The 22,538-nt window shown below is 39.8% G+C and overlaps 1 protein-coding gene across 2 annotated transcripts in view; it reads left to right on the top strand.

Moving 5' to 3' along the window:
• Scin (scinderin) overlaps window positions 1-22,306 on the top strand; it is a 70,734-nt gene extending 48,428 nt beyond the window's left edge. For both annotated transcript variants that reach the window (XM_048339764.1, XM_048339765.1), the window contains 11 exons: window positions 133-265; window positions 894-982; window positions 1,742-1,957; window positions 4,506-4,627; window positions 5,490-5,580; window positions 11,660-11,830; window positions 14,646-14,823; window positions 15,060-15,181; window positions 19,351-19,428; window positions 21,496-21,556; window positions 22,169-22,306. In XM_048339764.1, coding sequence (XP_048195721.1) covers window positions 133-265; window positions 894-982; window positions 1,742-1,957; window positions 4,506-4,627; window positions 5,490-5,580; window positions 11,660-11,830; window positions 14,646-14,823; window positions 15,060-15,181; window positions 19,351-19,428; window positions 21,496-21,556; window positions 22,169-22,296 — 1,389 coding nt within the window. In that variant the 3' untranslated portion in view covers window positions 22,297-22,306. The remainder of the gene's footprint in view (window positions 1-132; window positions 266-893; window positions 983-1,741; window positions 1,958-4,505; window positions 4,628-5,489; window positions 5,581-11,659; window positions 11,831-14,645; window positions 14,824-15,059; window positions 15,182-19,350; window positions 19,429-21,495; window positions 21,557-22,168) is intronic.
• Window positions 22,307-22,538: the final 232 nt, after the last annotated feature.

Here is a 22,538-nt window from a genome sequence, read left to right as displayed (position 1 = left end):
TAAAGCTCACATTCTTGAAGTTAGATTGCAATGAATACCATTACAGAGTTATTTCAAACCACCACAATGTAATTCTAGAACATTTATGTGCTCCCATATATAAGCAATGCTGGAGCTGACAGTTTTTGTTAGGTTTCAGATGCGAGTGGCTCCATGAGTGTGAGCATGGTGGCTGAGGAAAACCCCTTCTCAATGGCTATGCTGCTTTCTGAAGAATGCTTTATTTTGGATCATGGTGCTGCAAAACAAATTTTTGTATGGAAAGGTAAATGATGTCACTGACATTGCTGCTGTGTTTCAGATTGGTGTGCATTTCTTGGTAGGTTAAGAAAGCATTTTTTTTTAATTTAAAAGAGAAGCCTGCCTTTTAAGATATGATCTATAAATATCTCACCGAAAAATGCAACCATATTCCTTCTACTTGTGTCATTTAACAGAGACTGTATATGTAAAGAAAGTATTTGGAAAATATCAAAAGAAATTAAATAAAGACTGTTCATTATTGTTATTGATCACACTTAATTTTCTAGTAATATTTTCCATTTTTATGTTGCTATACTTAAATTATGATTTTGTTTCCTTTCTGGTGTGCAAATATTTCTTTTGGTTTGCTGGTAGTGGGGTTTAAACTCAGGGCCTTGAGCTCTCCCTTTTCTTGTACATGGCTGTCATTCTACTTAAGCCATGCCTCCAGTCCAGCAATTTGTTGATTAATAAGAGATATCTGTAAAATTTTCTGCCTGGGCTGGCTTTGAACACTGATCCTCGGATCTCAGTCTCCTGAGTAACTAGGATTAAAGTTGTGAGCTGTTGGTACTCAGCTCAAATATTTCTTCATCATATCTCTTCCCTCTCTGAAAGTTTGTATCTCTTTAATTTAACTATTATTTTAGGTAAAGATGCTAATCCCCAGGAGAGGAAGGCTGCAATGAAGACAGCAGAAGACTTTCTACAGCAAATGAATTATTCCACCAATACCCAAGTATGTATGAGAATGAATGAACCAACCCCCCCCCCCGCCACCCCCCCACTCACACACACCCCAATGGGAATCATGACATCTTCACAGAACTCATGAAAAATTTGCTTCATAATAGAATCTGTGTGTGTGTGTGAAGTTCCTCTCCATGTAAGCATGTACAATCCTGGCTCATTTTGGGTGGAGATGAGACCTTCTCTAAGGCTGCATGGTGAGTCAGAGCTCATTCCAGTGCAGCCTTTACTTCAAGATAACCGACCACAATTAGTTGATTGAACTAGCAAACCATGTGTTCCTTAGAGCAAGTTGTATGGCATTAGCTGGCTAATCCCCAGGTAATACTTGTCTTCACTGAGATCTGTTTAGATACTGGCTAATTCTTTTCTTTTTTTTTTTTTGTCTTTTTTGAATCTCTTACCCTCATCTACTTTCTTCATTTATTCCTGTCCTTCCACAAGTAACAAAATGGGATCACAGATCACAGATACCTGGTGAACTCAATGTAGACTAACTTATTTGACTACAGGAGTAACATATGAAAGGAATTTATTCTTCTCTCTGTCATTTCATGTTCAGTCACCACACATTTAATTGTGACAAAAAGCGTAAGTGAATTATTTTAGTTTCACTTGCTGCTGAATTTACGTCTGTAATCACACACAAAAAAGCTAGGATAATATTTTCATTTCCTCAGTTCTTTCTCTATTACTAATGTGTTTTCTGGCTCCTCTTATTTTCCAACTTATTATGACAACATTTCAGATACAGGTTCTTCCAGAAGGAGGTGAAACACCCATCTTCAAACAGTTCTTTCACGACTGGAAAGATAAAGATCAGAGCGTAGGCTTTGGGAAAGTTTATGTCACGGAGAAAGTGGCTCAAATACAACAAATTCCGTTTGATGCCTCCAAACTGCACACGTCCCCACAGATGGCAGCACAGCACAACATGGTGGACGATGGTTCTGGCAAAGTGGAGGTATTGACATGTCTGTTTTTATGGAGCTTGTTTATGCCAGGATGGGTGGGAATATAACTTAGGGAAACAGCAAATATTCCAAAAGGTGAATTTTACTTAGCAATAAAGTTAGTCTACGTTATATATTAAGCCATGGAAGGGAAAGCTGGAGAAGGGTTGCTGTTTGATCTTAGTTCCACTTTATACACATGGACATCTCGATCCTAAGAAGGTAGGTGCTTTGTGCAAGATCCCTTCATTATTAGAGACATGGCATAGAGCCATCTTGCCTCCCGGTTCAGAATAGCTCTTTCTCCCAGCAGCCTGAATCTGGGGTTGTGTAGTGAGGCTGTTGCTATGAATGTACCAACTAGCATCATTTTTTCTTTTTCTCCTCCACACATTGCAGGCATCCATGAAAGCAAACTGAACATGTGTATGGCCTAAAACCAGGTGTACTTAGAGCTTTCTAATTGAGTTTGTTGATGATTAGAGATTAACATAGTCCTAATCATTGTAACTCTTATCTCTTCATACTCAGTCTACACTCTGATGGTCTAACTTAAACCAGAACTGGAGGATGTCATTTCCTTTCTAAAATGTTTTCATGCCTCACAAGTCTTCCCAAAGACATCCATTGTTAACTGGACCTTGGTGAACTGACCCTTGCTCTCTTCTTTCTTCACCCAGCACCATAAGGGCTGACCCTTCCCCTCACCATCTAGCTAAGGGTCCCCACTCCTCCTTCTACCATCTGCCTGACATTCCTTCTCTCCTCTACAACTCAGTCTAGTCACACACTGTTGCTCTTCTGAGGAGCCCTCCCCTTGGCTTTCCTCAGTGCTCAACTCACAAGTGAGGGTTTTCACCAGACTTACCACAGAAGTGCCACAAGCATTAACCATTTCAGGTCTGCATTCATAGGGTTTCACTACAAGGCTGGGACCAAACCATCTAGTCCAGAAAGGTGGAGTCTAATTCTTCATCTTTTCTAAGAAATCAAGTGTAAATCTAAGTTGCACAGCATGGGGAGTGGAAAAGGATACGAGAGAAGACCATTGATGTCTCTCATGGCATCATGGAACAGCTTGTGGGGCTGGGGCTGTCTCCTGCTCAGACACAGCCTCTCTGGAGCACTGCACAAGCAACATGGCTGGAGGGAACTTGCCCCAGCCTGGTCTCAGATGTCATTTCCATCTCAGGCCACAGCCTTTCGGAATGTCCTCCTGTGTCACAGCTGACACCACTGGCTGTCTTTATGTTCACAGGTTTGATGAGACTTTGCTTCTGACTCCTTTCTAGAAAACACTGCACTGTCTTCCCAAGGTCCACTCTGGCTGGGAATATGACCTAGTGGCAAGAGTGCTTGCCTCGTATACATGAAGCCCTGGGTTTGATTCCTTAGCACCACATATATAGAAAATGGCCAGAAGTGGCGCTGTGGCTCAAGTGGTATAGTGCTGGCCTTGAGCAAAAAGAAGCCAGGGAGAGTGCTAAGGCTCTGAGTCCAAGCCCAGGACTGGCAAAAAATAATAATAACAACCAATGTCCACTCTGTACCTCATGGCTGAATGATGCTCTGATCTCCCAGGACCCAAGTTCCACAGGGTTTTAATCACTGGTCACTCTCTTCTTTTATATGCAACTCTCATGTCTCCATTTTTAGTCTATGATAAAGATAAGGAGGGAGGTAGCATAGATGGTGCAGCTGTTTTTAATCCCATCATAGCTTTCCAGTTTTATACTTAGAAGGCTCCTTTTGAAAACAGAAGTCAGGTAGTTCACATCTGTCTCTGCTCCAGCTGCTATCAAACAATAGTAAACACTGGGGGCTTAAAGATTTTGGATTCAGTGTTTTCTCAGGGTCCTCTTCCTTGTTTACAGGCAATTGCTTTTAGCATGTATCCTCATAGGGTATGGGAGTTAGATAGCTCTCTAGAAGCTCTTTTATAGGAATCAGTGCCCAAATTCATCCTCATGGCTTAATCACCTTCCAGAGGTCCCCAGCTGTGATAAATCACATTGGAAACTTGGGTTCAACATGAGTGATGAGCAGGACACGAGCACTCCATTGAGTGCTAAGCTATTATTCAGTCATGATCTATCAGCTCTCATCTCAGAAAAACAGTCTCTCGTGTCTTAAAGCACAGAGAAGAAAGCAATTACACAAGTGATGCAAATATTGCAGTTTGTTATGTCACCAGAATGTTAAACTTTTCTTGCCAGCTGGTCAAATAGGCAAATCATAGACATTTATTTATTAGCACAGAACTCAAGTAAATATTGTGGCAAAGCAGAAAAAAACCACCAATCAAAACCAAAAAACAAACAAACAAGCAAAAAAAAAAACCCCAACCCAAACACTAAGAAAAAACACAGAGGCACTTAAGAGGTCAACCAGTTGTCAAGTTGGTTGGCCTTCTTCCTTTCACTTAATTTATAAACAAGTTAGAAAAATAACTTAACAGTTGTTTAATCATAAATCAACACTAAAAGTTGTTAGGCCTATGAGAAGTATTAGTCAGTCAAGAAAATGTTAATATTGCATTGTCTGCTCCATTTCTTTCAGATTTGGCGTGTGGAAAACAATGGTAGGGTCCAAATTGACCAAAATTCCTATGGTGAATTCTATGGTGGTGACTGTTACATTATCCTCTACACTTACCCCAGAGGGCAGATTATCTACACATGGTGAGTTTTCTTCTCCCACAGGAACTTCAAGCTTCACAAGGCCTAGATTATGTTCCCAATCATTAAAATGTATGCAGTATGGGGTAGAATCATCCTGTAATCATCCCAGTGAGACTTTTTTTTAGCATGCATGCACTGCTCGGATCATTTTTATTATAGGATTTGTTGCTCTAAAATAAGCAGTTCCATCTTGGAGTCAGACAGACATGATTATTACTTAGCAAAGTTAGGTAAGGAGCTAAGTCCTATTTTTTTTTCTTTTTAGTAAGAGAGACAAAGATGCCTATCATAGATGCTTCTAGAAAAATGTGCGTGAGAATTGAAGACTCTAAGTGGCAGAGAAGGTAAAGAAAAGGACAGAAATAGGAGGGAGAGAGAAAAGGAAAAGAGAAAGAAGAGGAGATAAAGGAGACAAGGAAAAAAGGGATGGGAGAGAGTTTGAATATTTATATGTGCATGTATCTGTGTGTGAGAGAGGTTAGGAAGAAAAAGATGGGGCAGGATGGGGAGGGAGAGAAGGGAAGGAAAAGGAGAGACAATATTGATGCATGTATTATAAACAATTTCAATGCTTAGTTCTAGATCTCCTCACCATGTCTCAGAGGCTGATTCTAGCCTGGTTCAATATTCTTTCCTCTTTGCAAGTTTAAGTTGGTTTCATCTTGACTTTTCATAACTTATGTCTCTTTTTTAAATGCTTACATGAGAAAATCTCTTTTTTTTAATTTTTATTTTCAAACTGATGTACAGAGAGGTTACAGTTTCATACATTAGGCATTGGATACATTTCTTTTACTGTTTGTTCATGAGAAAATCTTAAAACATGAATCCAAGCTCACTGACTTTACTATCCTTCCTCTAGGCAAGGAGCCAATGCCACCAGAGATGAGCTGACCACGTCCGCGTTCCTAACTGTTCAGTTGGATCGGTCCCTGGGAGGACAGGCTGTGCAGGTTCCCATATTTTAACCCCCACTAATGACATGTCCATGTTATGCTAGTTCATTCTTTTTCTCTTCTCATCACCTTGCCCCCTCCTTTCTCTCTTTTCTGTCCCTTTCCATGTATGTATATGTACAAAGGAGTTGCCATTTAACAAAGCAGTTCATGAATGCAATGTATCTTGATCAATGTGACCCATTTCAACACTCTCACCCACCCTTCCTTTTATCCCCCCTTCTCTCTCTTGTTAATTTTGTAGGATAAATGTTGAATTCTTTTTTATTCTTTTGTGCCACTCTTGGACTTTAGGGCCTGGGTGCTGTCCCTGAGCTTTCTGTGCTCAAGGATCTCTCCCTGAGCTTTCTGTGCTCAAGGATAGTACTTTACCACTAAAGCCATAGTGCCACTTCTGGCTTTTTGGTCTTTTATTGGAGACAAGAGACTCATGGACTTTCCCATCAGGCTGGCTTTGAGCCACCATCCTCAGATCTTAGCCTCCTAAGTAGGTAGGATTGCATGTGTGAGCAACCTGTGCCTGGCGACACTGGATTCTTTACTACATTCTTCTCCTCTCTCCTCTTCATTCATCTTCCCTTTTCCCTTTGGCCCCACCCACCTACCCCTTTCACATATCTGCATCCTGGTGTGTTACTTCGCTAAATTTTGACTTTGCTTTTTTAACAAATTACACTATATGAGGTTTCCTTTGAATCTACAGTATTTCAGTTAGTACCTTTGTACATACTTGCGTACCATCTACTGTGTTTACTTACAAGTTTTCAAGCTAAATCTACCTTCCATATACAAGGGAAAACATGTATTCTTTGTCTCTCTGGGCCTAACTTCACTTAACATAATTTCCCCCAGGCCTTTACATTTCTTTACAAATAGTACAGTATGTCATTCTATGTAACCCAGATTGGCCTTGACTTGTGATCTTCCTGCCTTTTCTTCCAAATGCTGGGATTACAGGCATGCATTACCACAGCTAGCACTGCCATCTAAATCTCTAGCTCTCACTTTCCTCCCATGTTGGGGTGGGAATTTGACATTTTCTTGCCTTTTACTTTTTTTTCTTTATTGTCAAAGTGAAGTACAGTGGGGTTACAGTTTCATACATAAGGCAGTGAATACATTTCTTATCCAACTTGTTACCTCCTCTCTCATTCCCTCCTCCCCCCTCCCCATTACTCTCTCCCTCCCATGAGTTGTATAGTTGGTTTATGCCATATAGTTTTTTGAGTATTACTGTTGCATTGGTTTGTCTTTTTATCCTTTGTCTATCAATTTTGGTATTCCCTTTCCCTTCCCTAGTTCCAGTACATGCAAGCAAAAGCCCTTTACATTTTTTATATTTGAATTTCAATGTCTCTAGCCTCATACTATATTACTTGTGTCAGATTCTGGATGAGAAAGGACACAATAATAAAATAACCAGTGGCATCTCACACCTGTAATCCTACTGAAGAGGATAAGATCTAAGAATTGTGATTTGAAGTCAGCTCAGGGAAGAAAAGTCCATGAGACTGTTATTTCCAGTTAGCCACCAAAAAGCCAGAAGTAGAACTGTGGCTCATGGGGTAGAGCACTAGCCTTTAGCACAAATAGGCCCCGAATTGAAGCTCCAGGCTGACACAAACAACCAAACAAACTATTATTCCTTCTAGCTGTTGTTAAGCCAATGAAGTCAACAGACTAAGTGTCATGCTATAAGGTGACAGAGAATTAAGGTTAAAGACGGAGTCACACTTACTCTTTAGCTGTCCTTCAGAGATGTTCTGGAATTGCTGGGTGGTGCACTGTAATTGCCAGGACTGTTAGGCGTAAACCAGGTAGCAAAGCAGAAGCAGAAGGATGCAGCATGGGGAGGGCTCAGCTGCCATTGCTAGCTTTGAGAGAGAAAGGTGCCCCCAACCAAGTAATACAGCAACGTCTAGAGGCTGAAATAAAACAAGGAAAGAATTCATCACCAGAGTCTCTAATGCAGTCTGACAATTGCTTGAATTTGGCCTAGCAACTGAATAGTGTAATAATTCTTCAGACTTGTAACCTCCACAACTGTAAGATAGTAAATTCATTTGTGATGATTTGTTGCAGAAGGGACAGGAAATAAATATAGCAGTATGGAACAAACACAGATGAATAATTCTACTTAATAGGTAAAAAATTCAACAGTATTTCGCACACTCTCAAATCATAACATTTCATGTAATATTTTGCACAGAGAAATCAACTCTGAATAAAGAGAACATGTTCCTATATTTTTTTCTTTTAGGCACAAAAATCTTGACTGAAAGAAAGTAGAGGTGAAATGGCAGAGAGAGGGAAGTAGACAGAAATAGGAGGCAGGGAGAGAGAGTGGTGAAAAAGGAAAGGAGAAAAAAAAGGAGAGATATAAGAAATGGGAAAGAAAAGGGATGGGAGAGATTATTTGTATGTGCCTATATGGGGGAGAAGAAGATAGGACAGGAGTGGGAGGGAGAGAAGGGAATGAGAAGAGACAATATTGACATATTTATTATAAACATACTTATTATATGTTGGGTACCAGTGGCTCAAACTTATAATCCTAGCTAGTCAGGAGGCTGTGATCTGAGGATCATTGGTGGAAGCCAGCCCAGGCAGGAAAGTTTGTGAGACTCTTACCTCCAATAAACTATGAAAAAGCTGGAAGTAGAGCTGTGGCTCAAGTGGTAGAAATATATGGTACTTCTTTCAGGACTCTTAATAGTATCCCCAGAAAATTATTGGTCTTTGTTTATTTAATTCCTTGTTCTATAATTGAAACGCGTCTTTCTTTTCTCTTACTAACCCAAGTGGCACTTGCTTGTTCTTTGTCTCTATAGCTAGCTTGCAATCACTTTGTGCCTCTTCCATTCTCCCTCCCTCTTTAGAGCTGGAGACATTTGTGCTGCTGCCTGGGAGCTTTTTCTATCTGGTTTTAGGGAAAGCATCTGCCCCCATCTGCTAGGAAAATATCTTCTAGACCTGACACAGCAGCATGGAGCATAGTCTAACTTCCTCGTGCCTCTTACCAAGTGACCTAAGATTCTATTTACATACCATGTTTTAGGTTTGCTTTGTGTTCAAGTCTTTATAAATGTATAATTGTGTCTTCTAGCATAATAATTAAGTAGAAAGGTAAGCCAGGTACTTTAGAACATAAAACCTATGTGAATCCTACTTTTGACCTTCCAATGACTTTCTTTCCATCCTAGTAATGATTAATAGACATATGTCAGGTCTAGTCTAAAGCTGAATATAAATCTTTAAAAGGTTAGCTTGATTATTGTTAATGCTAATTAATTAGACAATGAATTCTTTATACTCAGCTCTGTTCTTCCATAAAATCTATTCATTTCCTTTTACTCACATTTTTATTGGCTTCAAGTAGTGTACAAGGAAGTTTCACTGTGACCTTTGTACATAAGCAAGCAATGTACCTGGATCAGACTCAGCCCCTTTATCATTCTTTCATCCCTGCATTCTTCCTTGATTGAAGTATTTCTAGCTAACTTATGTATTAAGTGTTTCTAGAACTGATGTCATCTGTTCTGTTTAGTTGATCACTAAAGCATTGTCAAAATAACTGAAAATCTATGGATATCTCCATTGCGCCTTTCATATTCCATATTTCACAGCAGTACCTAACTAATCATTTCCATGAAGCCATTTGAATCTTAAATTGGCAATAGACTATCACTGTATCTTATCTGAGTACATTGGAAACTGTATATACTGGTATTAGAACTAGGAAAGTGAAAGGGAATACCAAAATTGAGAGACACAGGATAAAAAGACAAATGACTATAAAAGCAATACTTGCAAAACTGTTTGGTGTAAACCAACTGAACAACTCATGGGGAGAAGAGGGAAAGGGGGAGGGGGGGGAGGGGGAGGGGGGAAATGAAGGAGGATGTAACAAACAGTACAAGAAATGTATCCAGTGCCTAAGGTATGAAACTAACCTCTCTGTACATCACTTTGACAATAAATTTTTTAAAAAAAAGGCAATAGAAAATTTTCACTTTTAACACTAGGTGGCAGTCATTCACAGTAATACTTAAAAAAAAAAAAGTACTGCATTGTGGTTGTAACCATTCGCACAGAGCTTATTGAACAAATTTTAATGGATCCAGTCTCTCTCTCTCTTATTCTTGTGTCACAGTAAAGCAAAGACCTTCATCAATGTTCCCTTTTCTTTTATATTGGCAACTGAAGTTTCTTTTTTCAAGACTGTGAAATGCTAGGCAAACAGTCTAAGCATTTTCCCTTCCCACCTTCCTACCCCTACCTCCACCTGCTAAAGCTTTGCGACTGAGGATAGTTTCCTTATTAGCTGATTTGAATGCTACTGGTTGAAGCATACTGACGAAGTCAGTTGTTTTCAGTACTCGCCTGGGCCTCCCTGTAATGGTAGGTATGTCAGCATTCCCATCCACCTGGCCTCTATGAAGACAGACTAGTTTTAGGACAGGACAGAACGAAAAAGTAAACAGTAAGGGACTGGCCTAGTGCTTTAACTCTGTGTAAAAAGGTCATCCAGCTGGGAATATGGCCTAGTGGCAAGAGTACTTGCCTCGTATACATGAAGCCCTGGGTTCGATTCCCCAGCATCACATATATAGAAAATAGCCAGAAGTGGCGCTGTGGCTCAAGTGGAAGAGTGCTAGCCATGAGCAAAAGGAAGCCAGGGACAGTGCTCAGGCCCTGAAGGCCCAGGACTGGCAAAACAACAACAACAACAACAACAAAACCTCATCCATAGTTTGTGTGAGGAAGAGACAGTTCTAATCCAATATTTTATTGTAATAATAATAAAATTACTATTTATTTTCTTTAATTTCCTCATCCTTGAAAAGTTCCTATAATATATAAAGAACACATTGCGTATATTGAGCATATCTATTATTTTCAACCAGTCAGTCCTGGGGCTTGAACTCAGGGCATCACACTCTCACTTGGGCTTTTCTCTCAAGGGTGGTGCTTTACCACTTGAACAATACCTCTACCTCAAGCTTTGGGATAGTTAATTGGATAAAAGAATCTCTTGGATTTATCTGCCTGAGCTGGTTTCAAACCTCCAACCTCAGATCTCAGTTTTCTGCGTAGCTAGGATTACAGGTGTAAGCTATTAGAGCCCAGCATTATTTCCATTTCCTTAGGTAATATAAAGAGTAGACAGTATATATAGTTGGTTTGTTTCTGCCACTTTTTAATACTTCATCTCACACAATGGGGATATAGTAATCGTATTGTGAGGAAAGTTGTCTTTTCTATCAGAGTGTGTTATTTCCTTTTTGTCAGTCTTTTGAGAATTGTTTTTCTGGAAAGTTACTGCCTTAGCCAAATAGTTTGACCTTAGTTGGTTGTATTTTAGTTACATCCAATTCCTATTACACTATAATTAGGAGATACCATTACAGGTGTTCCTATTAATTAAGACAGCCTATTAAATTAAGCCACAACCTGTTGCAGATTTTTAACCTGAGCTGCAGCAATTGGAACAGAGTGGCAGGGCCCACTGCATTAAGGGTAAAAATGGGAGCAGCCTGATTGCTCCGTGTGATTTCTTCTGTGTTTGGCTGATGGTGTACCCTTCTGCAGAAGTAAACTCTACCTTGTAGAGTTTCTTTAAAGATGGTGCCTATATTCCTACACGAGGAATTGATATTTTTGTTATCTTAGTTTTTTAAGTATGTGAATGTATATGTGTTAATCATCTGAACCAGATTCAAACACATGGAATGTTTTGTGTCTACACATACTTAACATGCTGAGGCAGTTTTCATATGATTATGTAAATGCCAGTGTTCTGCTGGTTTTCCCTTTTCTGTTTTGGCAATGTAGATGATCAAAGTTACATCTTCATGTTTTCTGAAAGAGACACTGGGTCTACTGTGAATAAGGGAACTGTGCTGGATTACTACCACCAGCCCGTTCTTTCTGCTATCATTCTCCCTCTGCTTCTGGTGTTTTATATGTACTTGTTTGTTTTCAGAAAGGAAAAATGAGAAGAACTTTAGAAATGCAACCTATTCAATTGCACTCTTGACTGTGTTTCTCTTATTTCCCTTCTCCTTCCACACAGGTCAGAGTTTCCCAAGGCAAAGAACCTACTCACTTGCTAAGCTTGTTCAAAGACAAACCACTCATTATTTACAAGAACGGAACATCAAAGAAGGGTGGGCAAGCACCTGCTTCCCCGACACGCCTCTTCCAAGTACGGAGAAACCTGGCATCCATCACCAGAATTGTGGAGGTAATGCCATGTATTTAGTAAGATGTACCCTGGCTATGCACTTCCCAGTGGACCTGACCATGAGCCAGTCAATATCAGCCTTCATACAGGTGGCAAGTAACTGCCTTACCTCTCTCTAATATAAACAAAATCTAGAATTGAAAAGAAACTATTGAAAGCAAGGGAGTTGAGTTAAAAGTTAAATTCTGGTTTCTCACATGTTTCAACTGCACTGAACTTGAACAAATACTATAATAAATCATGTTGACAAAGGCAAGAGGCAGCTCTAATCTTGAAAGGCTTGGTGTAGAAGGATTGTGATTGATGGTCAGGTAACACCACATGGGGAGAATCGGAGAGGAAAGGCCCTTGTCTGTACAAGCATAACAAATGTGGGGAGCAAGCTTGGGAATGTTGGACCAATCCCATCACATCTCACATCCCAGTCACCTCAGTCACTAATGAATTCCAGGGCTCCCACATCATCCTTAAGGGTACCTCTTTATTCTAAACTGGAGCCTACCTGCCAAGCCTTTCACCTGAGCACAAGCCATTCAGCTGAGCTCTTAAAACCTAGTCACTGAGCTGGGTGTCCATGGTTCGCACCAGAATCCTAGTTACTAGGACGGCTGAGATCTGAGGATTGCAATTTGAAGCTAGTCTGGGCAGGAAAGCCCAGAAGACTCTTATTTCCAAGTAACTAAGTGAAGCTGTGTCTCAAAGTAGTAGAGCAGTAGTCTTGACCACAAAAGCTCAAAGACAGTGTCCAGGTCTTGTGTTCAAGCCCCAGGACTGGCACAAAATAAAAACAAAAACAAAGAGAACTGTGGTCACTCTTCCATCATTCCACTGCCAACATTGTCTCTCAGTCTTCTTGCTCTGTAGCTGTCCTCTGAGGACAGATGCTCGTAGAGTGCTCTTAAATGTGAGTTGTATTTCCTCCCAATGCCCACTTAGTAAAGCCTGTAGATTGGGCAGGGACATTCTCCATGCTCATCCCTGTCTTCCTTCCCCTTCTAGCAGGCTAATGATGTATGAATGTAAAGGTTTAGTTTTCCCCCACTGATCTCACATAAACTGACACTGGCCTCTTGTTACTTTGTTTCTATCATCTTGGCTCTTTCTTCAAGGTGAAGCATATAGATTACAAATGATAAATCCTGAAATCCAGACCTGGTTGCAATACTTCATTACCCCATGAAGTGGGCTCCTTTGAGCTGGGTCCAGGCGGCCTCATTCCTGCCAGGAGAGGACTTGCACCATTTCCCTGAATAAAGCCAACCCTTGGGACCTGCTTGTAAAGCATCAAAAGCCATTCCTTCTTCCTGTAGTGTTCTCTCTGGGGAATGGGGTTTTGTGATAATGACAAAAGGCTGTTGTTGAGGCCTTCATCATGCCTGTTCTATGTGGTGGGCCGAGTGGTATCATTTTGTACAGCAGCCCACTCTTGCCTTTTTATTTTTACTTTTTTCTAGTACTAGGGATTGAAATTAGGATTGTACACTTACTAGGCAAGCATTTTAGGCAAGCATTTCATTTCTTCTTCCCCCAGCCCTTTTTTTCTTTTAGTTAGTTTTTCAGATGAGATTTTGCACAAGCAATTCTTTAGTGAGGGAGGAAAAAATACAGGATCTCTCTGTATTTGAGTTATTTTAATACTTTGCCCTTTTCCCAGTCTTCAATGAGAGCTCATCCATGTCTGTATGGTATCTTTGATAACTGGTTCTACTAGTCTTCAGATCCCTTCATCTTTTCTCCCTGCCTGCCTGCATCATTTTGTTCCTTTTTTCCTCTTTTTTAAAAATTTAATTTTATTGTCAAGGTGATGTACAGAGGGGTTACAGTTATCTATGTAAGGTAGTGAGTATATACCTTGTCAGGCTCATTATCCCCTCCCTCATTATTCTCCCACTACACCCCCCCAATGTTGTACAACTCATTTTCAACATATTGTCGTGTGAGTATCACTGTTGCATTGGTTCATCCTTTGTCCTTTGTTTCATCATTTTGTTGTTTTAGGCCCAGGCTGGCGTAGAACTCCTGAACTTTTTGCCTTAGTTTCCCAAGTGCTGGGATCATAAGCATGTGCCACCATTCTTAGCAAATCCCCCGTCCTTTTTTTTTTTTTTTTCCAGTACTGGGGCTTGAACTCAGGATCTCTCAGTAACTTGGCTTGCTTATGGCTGGTACTCTGTCATTTGAGCCATGCCTTCAGCCTGGCTTTTTGCTGGTTATTTTGGAGATGGAGTCTCATAGAATTCTCCACCTTTTCTGGGTTTGAGCTGAGATTCTTCTGATCTTAGCCTCGAGAGCAGCTAGGATTTATAGGCATCAGCCTCCATTGCTAAGTTCAAAACTCTTTGTTAAGGTACTAGTACTTAGGGCTTGAACTCAGAGCCTTGCATTCTCACTCAGCTATTTTGCTCATGGCTGCTGCTTTGCCATTTGAGCCATGCCTCCAGTTCTAGCTGTTTTGCTAGTCGACTAGAGATAAGGGTCTTGCAGATTTGTTTTCTGGGGCTGGCTTTAAACTGCTCTACCCCCACTCTTAGCTTCCTGAGTAGCTAGGATTATAGATACACGCCATCAGTGCACTGCTCAAAACCCTCATCTTTCATTATTTGAGCCTTGCATTACTGTTTGAGGGCAGTTGGGTGTTAAAATGACATAGGACCGGTGCTTCTATGCCAGCGTTTGAAGCATCGGTTGCAGTGGTGCCCTGGGTGAAGTTCCAGGGGGGTGCTTCTTCATAGCCACAGCTCCTGTGGAATGTTTGCGGTGGGAGCATTGTGGATCTGAATCTGACTCATTGTGCTATTTTTTCCTTATCCTTTAGGTTGATGTGGATGCAAGTTCATTGAATTCCAATGATGTCTTCGTCTTAAAACTGCCTCACAACAGTGGATACATCTGGACAGGAAAAGGTGCCAGCCAGGAGGAGGCCAAAGGCTCAGAGTATGTGGCAAATGTGCTCAAATGCAAAGTGGCAAGAATTCAGGAAGGCAAAGAGCCAGGTGTGTATTGAGGCATGAACTGGATTTACAGTGTGGAGTACTCATTGTTAGGCTTTTTTCATAAATGGGCATTTTTTCGATGGCTATAGGAGGTTAAGAATCCCTGTATTCGTTGCATATCTAGTAGTATGTTTAACTAACTTAATACTAAGTTCAGATGAGATAGTGAAGTGTGAAGTACTAGAAACCATCATATCCTTGAATAAGTACTCAGTAAATAAGTGTGTTTCTCACAGAGGAGTTCTGGAGCTCTCTTGGTGGGAAGAAGGACTACCAGACCTCACCACTGCTGGAGACACAGGCCCAAGACCATCCGCCTCGGCTCTATGGCTGCTCCAACAAAACAGGAAGATTCATTGTAAGCCTACCATTCAGAGAGACACTGCTGTGCTCAGACTGTGTTCAGCCATGGGATAGATGATTTCTAGGTTCAGTTTACCTGTAAGCTATGGATGCTAATTGGTACCACATAGTTAAGAGTCAGTGATGCAAAATTTGATATGAAAATGTGGCAGAACACTGGCCAGTAATATATAAATCAAGGTGCTCTTAAAAGCAGCTATTTTGCCAGGTGCTGGTGGCTCACACCTGTAATCCTAGCTACTCAGGAGGCTGAAGTCAAAGGATCACAGTTCAAAGCCATCCAGGGCAGGAAAGTCTGTGACTCTTATCTCCAATAAGCTACCAAAAAGCTCGAAATGGAGCTGTGGCCCAAATGATAGAGCACTAGCTTTGAGCATAAAAGCTCAAGGACAGTGCCCAGTCCTTAAGTTCAAACCCCAGGAAGAGCACCCCCCCCCAAAAAAAAACAACCCAGCTATGGCAGCTACTTTACACTGTGTCAGCATTAGGGTGCTATATGAATTATGTACAGCTAAATTTGCTAATTTGGTAGATATTTTCTGTCATTTCAATTTCCCAGGGGAATAAAAACATTGTCAAGTTGACTGAATGAAAAAAATATTGGAAATCACTGTATAAAAATCACAGAAGGGGTTGGGAATATGGCCCAGTGGCAAGAGTGCTTATCTCATACATGAAGCCCTAGGTTCGAGTCCTCATTTACCACATATATAGAAAACAGCCAGAAGTGGCACTGTGGCTCAAGTGGCAGAGTGCTTGCCTTGAGCAAAGGAAGCCAGGGACAGTACTCAGGCCCTGAGTTCAAGGCCCAGGACTGGCAAAAAAAAAAAAATCACAGGAAGACATATATTTATGTGTATATCTATATCTATATCTATCTATATCTATATATATATCTACAGGCATATATGTATATATGTATATGTATATGTATATGTATATATATATGCCTGTAGATTAGGTGAAATAAACAAGTATGTTTTGTTTTCTAGTTATTTAAATACTTTTAATTCTAGGTAATTAAAAGTATAGTTAGAAGGATCTATGTAAATGTCTTAGTTCTGTTTGATTATATATATATATATTATATATAAAACAAGGTGGCTTAAATTGTAAGCATTTATTTCTAGAAGTTCTGGAAGCTGAAAAGTCCAAGATGAAGGCACAAGCAGAGTACTGTCTGGTGAACTTTTCTTCTTGTTCTGCTCACTGTGTCTTCACTCTGCCCAGTCCATTCTTACTCTCTTCTATGACTCTGCTCCTTTTCAGGAGTTCCATCCCCATGACCTCAACTAAATTCAATCACCTCCTGAAGGTCCTGTCCTGCCTCCTAGTACTGTCCCACTGAAGCCTATGGTTTCAACCTGTGAATTTGGGAGAAATACAGGATGAAATCCATGATAGTACAAGGTTGATTCTCTACCAGGCTCTGAAATAATCATCCTAAGCAATGGCCTTACTTCCATGTAGCCAAACTCTCTCATCTCTGGTATGCTAAGACTTTGTGTCAACTTAAATGATAAATGTTCTTTTCCACATAAGCTACCATCTACAGATCATTCAATCCATCCCTTATGTTCAACACACACATGGAAGTTTCCTGAGTACTTTCCAGACACATTTATTCCTAGGAAAAGAAAATGCCTTAGCTGGGTGCTTGTGGCTCAAGCCTGTAATCCTAGCAATTTGGAGGCTGAGTAATGAGGATCGCAGTTCAAAACCAGCCCAGGGCAGGTCACAAGTCTGTGAGACTCTTATCTCTAATTAAACATCAGAAAATTGGAAGTGGACCAGAGAGTGGCTCAAAGTGGTAGAGCCACTTGTTTATATACAAATTGTTGTTTTTTTTTTTTTTTTTTTGGCCAGTCCTGGGCCTTGGACTCAGGGCCTGAGCACTGTCCCTGGCTTCTTCCTGCTCAAGGCTAGCACTCTGCCACTTGAGCCACAGCGCCGCTTCTGGCCGTTTTCTGTATATGTGGTGCTGGGGAATCGAACCTAGGGCCTCGTGTATCCGAGGCAGGCACTCTTGCCACTAGGCTATATCCCCAGCCCTACAAATTGTTTATATACAAATTACACTTGAAATTTTGGAGAGATTTGGCCTAACAATTAAAATGTAATAGTGGATGACAGTCCATAGTTGGTTGTTGAGAGCACAGATTGTCACCCATTTTGTAGGAAATTCTTGCAGTTGCTGTATTTTATCAACTTGTTATGAGAAAAGTCTGCTACTTTGTTTATTTGACTAGTAATTGGGCATTCCATCCAAACAACTTCTGTGTCATATGCTTTCACCATGGCCTATGTGATTTCTCACAAGTTTTATTTGGCAGTATTTCTATAAATTAGATGTTTGTTTTTATGGAAGATGTCATTTACAGGAGCATATTTTGTAAGTATACAGGATTTATTATCAGTTAAGATTCAAACAAAAATTTCAATCCCTTGGGCTGGGAATATGGCCTAGTGGTAGAGTGCTCGCCTTGTATACATGAAGCCCTGAGTTCAATTCCCTAGCACCACATATATCGAAAACGGCCAGAAGTGGCGCTGTAGCTCAAGTGGCAGAGTGCTAGCCTTGAGCAAAAAGAAGCCAGGGACAATGCTCAGGACCTGAGTCCAAGGCCCAGGACTGGCGAAAAAAAAAAAAAAATTTTTTTTTTTTCATTAGTCTTTTTCTTTTTTTCAGCTATGTGTTTAATCTTTCTGAGAAATACACGTTTTCTCTGTACTCTACTCATTTTCTTGTTTGACATTTGGAATTCTTCCTGCAAAAAGACTGCCCCTGAGAGTCTCAGGCTGCATTGTGAACAGCACTGCTTTTAGACCCAGTTTACTTAAGTGACATCACATTGCTCACTGGCTATATAACCTTAGTCAGATTCCTTATCCTCGCTGTAACACTGTTTTCTCATCTGTAAAATGTAGAAATCATAGTACTTACTTCTTATAGTTGCTGTGAATATCAAATTAATGATTGCACATAAAAGCTTAGAAAAGTGCATATTCAAGGGTTTTTTGTTGTTTTCTTTTGTGCTGGTTCAGGCCTTGTACTCTTGCTTGGATTTTCCTGCTCATAACAAGTGATCTACCACTTGAGTCACACCTGCAATATGGATTTTTCTGAGTAGTTTGGGATAGAGTCTCATGGACTTTTCTGGCTAGGCTGGATTCAAACTGAGATTCTCATACCCCGGCCTCCAGAGTAGCTAGTATTATAGGCATGAACCACTGGGCCATTGAAATTCAACAATGGAAGTATGCTTAGGAGCTAGAGATTGCCTAGGCTCAGCATGGAGGTTCTGTTCTGGACTGCAGGTTGGATTTATGCCACTTTTCCTTAAGGCAGAGCTTAGGAACCCTGGAAAGACCTAGCTGAGTCCCAATGGCTAGGCCATGGCTAGTACCTGCTTGACTGCACCACAAAGTAACATGGCAGACAGAGAGGGTGAGGTTTTGAGTTCTACAATCCCATCTGTCACATTACACCATCATGAGAGTCAAAGGACAAATCCAAATTCCTCAATTCAGAATTCCTACAAATATTTAATGGCTGAATATTGATTACTGGTGTTGTGTGGATCATATTAACCTTCCCCTTACCATTCACTATTTATCACCAAGAATACAGATTTAAGACACAATGAAAATCATAAAATTTTATATGTGTGATGTCATGCTATAATGTTACCTTACTGAAAATTGTTGATCTAGTGAGATGACCAGGTCTATTGACTTTTGCTAAAATCATCTTGACTTATAAAAATGAAAGACCAAAAAATGCAATGCCTAGACTATAATATTAAATGTCTTTATAGACTAGAAATGCAATAAAATACTGACTGTATTGGCTTCACTGGAAGCCACTTGTCATAAGGAACTACATATTCTGAGAACTGTGGTCAAAATGACTATGTCCTTCCCAAAGGCATGCAAGTACAGTGTTTATGATAAGTACTGCACTGGCCAAACTGTACCAACAGTTTGTGATCTCTGATTACAACCACTGATGAACGACAATATAAATCTCTGTTACCCAAAAGGAAGAAAAAAATAATTAGCAAAGCTTTTTAACCTGTCAAGATAATGCAAAGCATTTGTATCTCATGTGTCAGAAAAATATTGGCTATATTGTTTGGTAATTAAGTATTTTGTACATTTCAGATTGAAGAGGTCCCAGGAGAGTTCTCCCAGGATGATTTAGCAGAAGATGATGTCATGTTACTAGATGCTTGGGAACAGGTAGGAACTGTATATTGCTCAAAACAAAAGACTACTTATGGCTGGAAACTGAATAGGCCTTGGAATTAAGGTTGTAGTCAAAGGAAATTTAACATACTTTAACAAAATAATAAAACTGATTTATTGGACAAATTCTTTTCATACTTTGGAAATAATTTTACCAATACTGATTTTGGCTCTATAGTTTCAAAAATTCTAGTTTTCATTTTATTTGTAAAATGCACTTGCTCCTAATTTATTCACATATTCATTTTGCTAATCAGTACTTTAATTTGTACAATTTCAGGGGGGGTCACAACAATATTGAGCACTTCTCTTGAAATCTGACAGGAAGTTGTAAAGAAGTTCTCTCCCAGGGAAGGAACCAGCACAGAATAATTGTAATCCAGTCAGTAAAATGTTACCGTTTTAAGTATCTTAATTGAGGAGAGAATTAATGGCAATTTGACATACCATATCTAGTAGTTTTAAAAAATCTCTATGTAAATTAAAAACAGTGAAAGGAGAGAATTATATAGAACAAGTGTGAAAACTCAACTAAATTAAGATTAGTCCTAGAGTCAATCACAGAGATTTTGCTTTGAAATATGTGTCTAATGGCTCACCTATTCTTAAGTTACACCTAAGCCTCTTGGTCTTTGATGACCAAATTTGAATTGGAGAATTTATCCCCAGATTCTCCTCTTAATGCACCTCATCTTTTTAAATATAATACTTTGTATTTAAGTTATCATGCTGTCATAGTGTGTTCTGTACGAAGAGCACCTTCAGTATGAATTGGAATACAATCAAAACTTAACTTGAGGGCTGGGGATATAGCCTAGTGGCAAGAGTGCCTGCCTCGGATACACGAGGCCCTAGGTTCGATTCCCCAGCACCACATATACAGAAAACGGCCAGAAGCGGCGCTGTGGCTCAAGTGGCAGAGTGCTAGCCTTGAGCGGGAAGAAGCCAGGGACAGTGCTCAGGCCCTGAGTCCAAGGCCCAGGACTGGCCAAAAAAAAAAAAAACTTAACTTGATGTTGAGTGCCAGTGACTCATGCCTGTAATCCTAGCTATTTAGGAGGCTGAGATCTGAGAACTGTGGTTCAAAGCCATCCCAGACAGAAAAGTCCATGAGACTCTTATTTCCAATTAATCACCAAAAGCCAGGAAGTAGAGTTGTGGCTTAAGTGGCAGAGCACTAGCTGTGAGCAACAAAAGCTCATAGATAGCACCCAGGCCTTAAGTTCAAGCTCTAGTACTGGCACAAAAACAAAGCAAAACAAAACAAAAACAAAGAAAACAAAGGCTTAATTTGTCCCAAATTATTCTGCCAACAAGTGTTTTAATGTGATTAAAGTATTTCATGAAAATTTGCAGCAGTAAAATGCTCAACTCACATATTTAGCAAAAATGAGGATACATGCAAATTCATATACATGTATGTACACACATGAATGTATGTATATATGTGTATATATATATACACACACACAGCATAGATTTCATATGAATTCCTTTTTTTAAAAAAAAAGTCCTTGGTATTTAAATACTAAGCATCCTAGCACTCTACCAAAGTTTTATAGGGCATAACACAGAAAGAAAAAAAAAATCTCTAGACTTAAGTCATAGATTCCCTAGATCATCTGGGAACTGGCACAGGCAAGCTCTGTATCTAGATATGGTTCTCTCCAGCCATATCTGAGGAATGGAAAGAATGACTGACACACACACACACACACACACACACACACACACACACACACACACACACACAAAAAAAAAAAAAAACCCTGCTGTTTTTGTGAAGAATCGTGTTATAAACTAGAAAATGTCATCTATACATAGGATGTTTGTGTGTAAAATCCATAGTCACACTGGGGGAGATAATTCAGATGTCTCCTGGTGAGAGCAAGCAATGGAATGTGGAGGATAGTTGGAAGGCCCCTCCCCCACCTCCTCCCTTCTGAGGTTGTTGTGAAGACTCAGTCTTCACAAAAGCGTGTGAAGCACTTGCTATGCTCACTGAGTCATGCTGAGTCAACACGCAAAAACAGCGCATTTGGCCATTGTTTTATGTTTCAGATATTTATTTGGATTGGCAAAGATGCCAATGAAGTTGAGAAGAAAGAGTCACTGAAATCTGGTAAGCCACATCCCAGGGACCAGCTGGGGCAGTCAAAGGGTGCGGTGTAGTCCTACCAAGCACTGACTGCTCTTTGGCATCACAGCCTCCAGAAATACACCTACAAAACTAAGAAATATCCCAGGTATCACCCTTGGTACTAAAGAGAAATTGAATCTTTTAAAATTGAAAAAGAAATGTCACAAGGGCACCAGAAAAGTTTTGCTATTTAATTTCAAATATAGTTATTTTGAAAAAAATTTATATTCACAAAACTCTTGTTTTATTATGAGAATAATTCTGTAAAATCTCTGTAACTGGGAAAAGTTATATTTTCTAAAGTAATTTTTGAGTAATGATATCCCGTTTGGCCCAGTGTTCTTATTTAAAAAAGATGACAATCATGCCACAGAATAATCCCTAAAGCTTGGATTTGTTCCAGGAAAAAAAATGTGTCTTTATAATGGTGCTTCCCATGGCAGATGAGAGAAACCAAGGAGAAATTGTTCATCTATGGCTACTTAGGACAATGATAATTTAATTCATGACTTTTATAGGAAGAATTTTCATTCTGTAGCAATTCTAGTTTAATTCAAATGAACTGATTTTTATATCTTTGCAATTCTTTTTTAGCCAAAACATACCTTGAGACAGACCCTTCAGGACGAGATAAGAGGACACCTATTACCATCATCAAGCAGGGCCATGAGCCTCCCACATTCACGGGCTGGTTCCTGGGCTGGGATTCCAGCAGGTGGTAATCTGATTTTTTGGAAACAAATAAACAAACATTGGGGCATATGAAGAATGAGTGTCCCATTGTTGCTGAGTGGGGAAAACATCCTTTGTTTGGCTTTAGAAATTAGCCTCAGATAAATGACTGTTTCTTCTTCTTTTTTAAGACTTATTATTGCTTCAAAATTCTTTTCTAAAAAGACTTTTCTTATACCAACATATTGAAATAACATAAAATTGATTTTTTTTATGAACCAATATTAACTCG

The sequence above is a fragment of the Perognathus longimembris genome, chromosome 2, assembly GCF_023159225.1.
Source record: "Perognathus longimembris pacificus isolate PPM17 chromosome 2, ASM2315922v1, whole genome shotgun sequence".
Taxonomy (NCBI): Eukaryota; Metazoa; Chordata; class Mammalia; order Rodentia; family Heteromyidae; genus Perognathus; species Perognathus longimembris.
The sequence above is the reverse complement of the archived record's forward strand: the minus strand, read 5'-3'. Positions and strand labels throughout refer to the sequence as shown.